Below are 7426 nucleotides of genomic sequence, written 5' to 3'. Positions count from 1 at the left end.
ACTACAATTTTTTTTTTTAATTTTCAAGTTCATGAGGTAGTAGTTTATGCTTGATTTTGGCAAATTGGTAAGTGTAGATTGATTTGTTGTTGATTGTGTTGATTATAAAAGAAATGATATGCCTTGAAGCCATGGAAACCTCCATTTTTAGGGGAAACTATGACAAAATTTTTCAAATAATTAACACTTAGAAAAATATTTTTAAACAAATATTTACAAGTGTATTTTAAACCATAAATTTTCACAAAAAGTTTGCCATAACTTTTGTTACAAAATTATAAATATTGGAGGTTGGTTTTTTATAAATAAAAGTGACTAAATATGTATTTAGGAAATATATATTTAGAAGTCACCATGTGTGTGATTATTTGTATATTATGTGTATTAGTTATATTATTTTAGGACCTGAAATAATATAAGTCACCAAAATACCAAAAATTACAATCCAAAATATTACCAAAATTCCGAGAAAAAAATATACAAAATATACCCAAAATATTGGAGAAACCGAACAAGGAATATAACTCACCAAAATATTCCGGAAAATTAATTCACAAGTATATTTTGGTAATTAGTATTTTGGACACCAAGATAATGAAAAGGCGATTTTCATAATTACTACAAAAACATATCATATTTTTGACAAGAAGGAAATATGTTATTTTTGGGTAAATAAAAATAAATATTTTCTTGACATTATTAGAAGATATATTATTTTTGGGAAAATATATATTTTCTTAAATAAACTTGAAATATATTATTTTTGGATGAAAAATGGATTTATATATATTTTCTAAGTTGGACTTGAAAATATATTATTTTTGAAGTTTATATGAAAATACAATTATTTTTGCCCAAGGAAAAATTATAAATAATTTTTCTATGTAATATGTCCTAAATATATATTTTGAGAATATATATTGATGTATTTTTATTAGAAATATTATTCCGGAAAAGTTAATATAAAAATTAAGTAGAAGGTTGCTTAATAAACACAATAAAAATACGTATTCTCATACGTATAAATACACACCGGAATACGCCATCGATACTTGGCAAAAATATACAAGAATTTGAATACAAGCATAAATACACACATCCTTGGGAAGGATATACATGAATAAATACATAAAAAGTAACAAGTTAAAATATATTATTTTAACTATTATTCCAAAATTTAATAAATATAATTTAAGTTAAAATATTTATTATTTTAAAAAATAATTATATAACTTGGAATAATATTAAGGACACCATAAAACGTAACTCAAAGACACTAATTAATACTAAGTCAAGGCACGTCCCGCTCGCCTAATAGACCTTAGTATGTTGTAGGTAGTCGAGCACGCGAGTTAGCAACTTTGAGTTAAAGTCGGATTGAAGAACGCAAAACTGTGAGTTCATGTCCCCCTTTTCTTTTAACTGTTTTTGTTTTATAACTTCGAGGGTGAAGTATATGTTACAGATTGTTTACAAACAAATACAAATGGTATGGTTAGCTAAGGAATGAATATTAGATCAGGTGAATGGGTATGCGCACTCTTAAGACCATTAATCCTCGTATATGGACCGAGGGACATGAGTGATAGATCTATTTGGGTGTAGCGAGCCCACACCCATGAGGACCGGGGTTTGGCCCATGAGGTGACTATGTCTTACAGCCGGAAGCCCGGTACAAAATCTGCTAAGTTTGAGCCTTCCTACGCTGTTGCACACATGTTAATGGCCTTGCAAACCAATAATTGATCTGTTTCCTTGTTTGCTTTCATATCGGGTTTACAAAACATACATACTTACAATAATTTCAAACGTTTATTCGTGCACACATACAAAACACATGAACTCGCTCAACTTTTGTTGATGTTTTCAAACTACATGTATTTCAGGGAATTAAATGTGGATCTGGCGGGCGTTTGGATGTTTCAAGTGATGTTGGGAATAAAAGATGTCATCCAGAGTCTAAGGGTTTGGATTGTGTGTCTTATCCTGGATAAGATACATAATTCAAAGCCTGGTTTTCATTAGTGTCTTTTGGCGAGTCCTTATGGAACTCTAAAACAATTTGCATGGTTTGTAAATTGGATTTGAAGTCTATGTTTGGATTCTAAAACAATGTTGATGTGATGTTTTAAAACTAAATCAATGGATGAACATCTTTAGTTTTATCATATAGTTGTTTGTTATGATTGAATGCAATGATATTAAGCAAGTCACAAATAATCACGCTTCCGCAAAAGTCAGGGTGTGACATTTGTATTACTTCCGTGTATTATAATTTACACGTGTGACACAAAAGCATCCATGAGTGTTCTATAAATCGTAAAGATTTAACTGAGAAAGGTTAACGATAAATAACTTGAAAATGCAGGTTGTCACATCATCCCCAAGTTGAAAGAAATTTCATCCCGAAATTTAGCAAGTAGTCGCTGAAAGAAGTTAGTGCGTTGAGAATTTTCCCGGGGTATCACAGAAACAATATATCATACATCTCTTGTTGGACACTATTGGGCTTTGTTATGTTGTTTATTGAATGCACTGACCAAGACGAGTACATTCATTTACTCTATTCCATACAAGTTTCAGGGTTTAGAAACAATATATCATACATCTCTTGTTGGACACTAATGTGATATTGTTTACCAAAGCATAGTTTGATATGCTATCAATATGATATTGTTTAGCAAAGTATAGTTTGATATACTACAGATTGTTAACCAAACTAGGTCCTTATAGTATCTATCTATCTTCATAGATTGATTCTTGTATAATGTTTAAAGTGCTAATTTGAAATCCTTGACTGGACTTAATTGTGTACTTTAATGCGTATATGACAAGACGATGTGAGAAAACTGGATCCTTGTAGCATATATCTATCTTCATAGTTAGATACTCGTGGGATGTTTAAAGTACAATTGAAGTCCTTGACTGAATTCTTTGTGTACTTTAATGCCTGTTTACAAGTTGATGATTATGTGTTTATGTGGTTTGTAGTGATTTAGATAACGAAACAAGTGTAATACCATAAGAACATGACGGATACGCCGCTGATACTTCCTATATATAAATGTTCTTATTGTATTACTCTTGTAGCGTTATCCAAATCACTTTAGGATTTTTGTGTACAGTTGATTTAATGTTCGATTATTCGAATCCTTGTAGAATCTTCCATATTTTTATATGTTAGATTCTTAGAAGGATACCCAAAGTCTTATTATAAATCATTTATTTGATTTCTAATAATACTCAAACGAGTTATGACCGATTTCAATATTGTTATTATTATTCCTTGATTGGATTTTTAATAACACACTCACAAGTTCTATGATCGCTTTCAATGTGATTACAAAGATCAAAGTACAATTTTCAATGGCATAAAATTTACCTAGTAATAATCGTATTGCCATATACAAAACCTTTTAGTCACAAGTTTTCACAATCAAGATAACGTATTGCAATACTAAACCTTTTTGTCATTCCTTGGCTTCAAAGATTCCATTTTCAATTGACGACCCTCGTAGTTGTCAAAGTATTGCAATACCAAACTTTTTGCCATTTATTTGGCTAACAAAACCTATGTACTCGCCAGCTTTTATGCTGACTCTCATTTTCACATATGTTTCAGGATTTCGATTGTTCAAGCATGCAACGCATAGAATTGCATTCGGGCCTTAGACTTCTTTAATCAAAAGACAATTATATGTATTCTTTGTTTTGTAAAACAATGTTGACAATAATGAAACAATTTAGAACCAGTTGTTGTGAGCAATTTGTAACATGACTCCCCGATATTTTCATCGCGTGTTACGCGATTGGGGTGTTACAATTTTCAATTTGTATGTGAAATGTTACACAAGCAAAACTATGAGTTAAGTTCAATTCATATCCACAAAAGATTAAGTTGTGGACATTTTTACAAAGCCTCCACCTAAACCAAGTGGGGTAGCCCAATTGGCCATCGACACCCACCTCTTCCCAGAGGTACCGGGTTCGAGTCTTGGGAGTGGCATATGTCGCGCAGGGTAAGAACTCGGCATAGGGAAGTCACCACGGAGCTAGCTTGGTCGGGTAGCGGCTCCCGGAGTCAGATTACTCTGACGGTTAGGAGGACCGTGCACTATCCCCCTACAAAGCCTCCACCTACACATAGATTTATCTTTTTACACTCTAAGCTATAAGTCGTTCCTTGCCTGACTTGAGGGAGAAAATTAGACAACAATGTAATTAGTCAAAAGATATGTAGAGTTAGGTTTGTTAAAAAAAAAAAAAAAAAAAAAAAAAAAAAAAAAAAAAAACATTCAGAACTTGAAAACTAATTAAACTATTATCAACCAATTAAAGTTTTTTTTTTTACTTTTTATTTTCTTTAATTATAAGGTTTATATTGTAGAAATAAAAAAAAAATCTAAAATCTAAAATTGTATGTTGTTTTACGGGCTACAGATATGTTTAGTTTCGGATAAGTCTTTTTTTATTAAAGTTTCATCAATATGGAACATGAATTACACGGAATGATAACATTCATAATTTGTGACGCCCTGTCCATATTGATCTTAAGCAAACCAGTTGCAACACTACCGGTCGCAGGTTTTGGTTACTGAGACCGCCTTTCTAGTAGCAAATTGGTCGCAAGACATGATTACCAATGTCTAAATGCGACCAAAGCACAGTTTTCAGTGTAATTTTGAATCCTGAATGTACAGCTACAAACCATAGATGATACATTAATATGGTGATTTAACACAGAAAGCTTATTTTACAATATCATGATCCTTATTACATATACGATACATATATTTGCTAGCACACACTCCACACCTATACAACATATTAAACACTTGAAACTTCACACATAATATTATACAACAAACAACCTTAACGTGATCCAACAAGCTTGCGCGTGCTCACAGCTTAAAACACTCGAGAGCAATTTCAGCCTCACAATTGTTACCAGTGAACGTACTGAAAAACTCTTTGTAAGTGTAACCGCGGTACAACATGGCTGATGAACCAAGCAAACAATCTGCAGGTTGTATCAAGACGTCATTTGAAGGAATCAGAAACGTCCCTATGGTGGTCCGCGACTCCTTTGAATCGGTCACTACTCGGTGCACGGCACTTGCTAGCTTCCCATTGCTTATAACCTATAATTTAGTTTCAAAACTTGATTTTAAAAGCTGACTGACTAATATGTTCACTTAGCTTGAAACGTGCCTAGCGGCGGTCATAAACCATCGAAACTGACCAAAACATTCAAACGGAAGAAACTGACCTAAAAGAATTTGTATTAAAAGCATCCCTAATTACATACCCGTAACTGGAGGCCGGGAATGACAAGAAAAGCGTCGGGAACAGGCTCAACGCCAACCCATTGACCATCTTTAAGGGCTTGTAGTCCGCAAACATCACCTTGTTGAAGCATGCTAATAAGATTCGGGTCACAGTGCGCTTGCATTCCCATTGTTAAACTTGGATCGGGGCAAGGAATGTGATGGTTCACCGATACCAACTGGTTCTTGCTTATTTCACCTTCAAAATATCCTGATTCAAGTCCCATTCCCTCGCAGATTAACTCCAGTATCTTCAGTAAGAACTTCCTCACTTCCGTCGAGTACTCCGCCACAACTTTTCTGCATATTTCCTTAATTAATTTATTAGTCGAAAACAATAAAAGGATAACGGGTATTTCCAGGGGATGGTTTAATGAAAATAACAAAAAACTTGAAACAATCAACAGTAGATTCTAATTAGGAAACCTTGATGAATACCACAAACAATAAAATGGTATATAAAACAGATCTCCTAATTGTAAAAATAATTGGGTGGTGGTGGATGTTTTTTTTTTTTTTTTTTTTTTTTTTTTTCTGTAAGGTTTTTCGGTGATGGTGGGGTAAAGGTAACTAAACCTCATAAACAAATAGTCTACCAAATGTTGTGGTCTAGTGGCCCCTTCAATTGGCATACTGCCCAATGGACGCAAAAGATGGATTCACCAATCTCTTCACAGGCGTTAAATGTTGAAAAAGGTGGGTGCACTTAAACACACATGTTTATATTTTTTTTTTCTTTTCTCACGTATTGATGTACTAGGTGGATTGCTCCTAAGTTAGAGATCAAAATTTTGTTACCGATAATATGGAGGGTCATTGGGCCAGTGGTTAATATGCTCTTCTAGAGGATGACAACGGTGCGTTAAATTATCTCTCCAATAATGAACCTTTTCGTTTTCATAGTTTAACGTGCTAGTGTAAAGCCTACAACTTGCATTCAAATCATTTGAATAAAATCTTTCTTTGAATTGCGCAGACGATGCGAAAAACTGTTTAAACAACGCCATTGTTTGATCCATTAATTCCCTCGAAACTCCATGGTTGATCACCTGTGATGTTGCAAAGGTCGATCAAACATGCTCTTAAAACACTACACAAAAATTGTCATTGGTAACTCAAAAATCTGGACGTTTACTGACCTGAAAGAGCCCAAAATCTTGGCATGCTTTTATAACTTGTTGAATTGTCTGAGCTCGTTCCGGCCCTTTGATTTTTTCAAGATCAATGATAGGAATGTCTTTTGATGGTTGAATTTTGTGGTTTCCTGGCCTCCGTTCGGGCGGGAAAATGTAGCTTTCCGGTAGCGACTGAACTCCGGACCAGTTTGAAATGAGAATATCCATGTTTTTAATGGTTTAGTATGTATGATTCAAAAGGCATGTTACTCATATGTATTTATAGTTGGGATCTTGTAAACTTCATCTTGGTATGTAACATTTCTTTATTTTATAAATATTTTGGCCCTACAATATATTGGACCACATATAATGATGTTTAGATATGTTAATGGGCTTCAAAGAAACTGACATTTCTCTTGTTTGATTGTTAGAACTTAGAATATTGAATTTTAATGCAAACTTAAAACGATTCTGTGCGACTTGTAATGTGATTAGTAGGATTCGGATGATTTAGGTCGGCTACAAAATGTTGGACCACAATCAGTTATTTAAATATGTTAGTGGGCTTCAAAGAAATCGACATATCACTTGCTTGTTTTTAAAATAATATCTAATGGCTGTTTGGCAACTTATGAAGGATTAAGTGTTGAACCAGTAAGAGCTGCTCTGAATCATTAAGTGCGGAACCAGTAAGAGTTCTGAACTAGGGCCGGCCCTAAGAATTCCTGTACCTTGTTCGAGCTCGAAAAAACGTACCCTCGGGCCTTAACGAATTAAATAATTTACACTAGTATTTCATTCAACCGTTGACAAAAATATAGATTCGATAAACAATGCAATTAACAAAATACAAAATATAATATTTGAATGAGTGACTGTAAAAACTAATAACCTAATAGCTAACCAATGATTTGACAAAAAAAAATAGAATACGGGCATGAATTTGACAATCGTTTTTGCATAAATTGCCAACAATTTAGT

At 33.4% G+C, this 7426-nt stretch overlaps 1 protein-coding gene across 1 annotated transcript; it reads right to left on the bottom strand.

Moving 5' to 3' along the window:
* Positions 1-4714: 4714 nt before the first annotated feature.
* Positions 4715-6694, bottom strand: LOC110890250 (hyoscyamine 6-dioxygenase). The gene is made up of 4 exons (XM_022137845.2): positions 6467-6694; positions 6126-6376; positions 5309-5627; positions 4715-5141 (listed from the first exon to the last, which is right to left on the bottom strand). Exons 1-4 carry the CDS (start codon positions 6668-6670, stop codon positions 4902-4904), a joined length of 1014 nt encoding a protein of 337 aa, XP_021993537.1. The 5' UTR covers positions 6671-6694; the 3' UTR covers positions 4715-4901.
* Between the last annotated feature and the right edge of the window lie 732 nt (positions 6695-7426).

The sequence above is a fragment of the Helianthus annuus genome, chromosome 11 (assembly GCF_002127325.2).
Source record: "Helianthus annuus cultivar XRQ/B chromosome 11, HanXRQr2.0-SUNRISE, whole genome shotgun sequence".
In the NCBI taxonomy this organism is placed as follows: Eukaryota; Viridiplantae; Streptophyta; class Magnoliopsida; order Asterales; family Asteraceae; genus Helianthus; species Helianthus annuus.
Note: the sequence above shows the minus strand (reverse complement) of the source record. Positions and strands in the feature narration are given on the sequence as shown.

Excerpts from the sequence above, each read along its gene's own strand:
- LOC110890250 (XM_022137845.2), bottom strand. The coding sequence starts at position 6,670 with ATGGATATTCTCATTTCAAACTGGTCCGGAGTTCAGTCGCTACCGGAA. Across the intron at positions 6,377-6,466 it reads AAGATTTTGGGCTCTTTCAG|GTGATCAACCATGGAGTTTC; the intron begins GTCAGTAAACGT and ends GCAACATCACAG. Across the intron at positions 5,142-5,308 it reads TTCCCGGCCTCCAGTTACGG|GTTATAAGCAATGGGAAGCT; the intron begins GTATGTAATTAG and ends ACTAAATTATAG.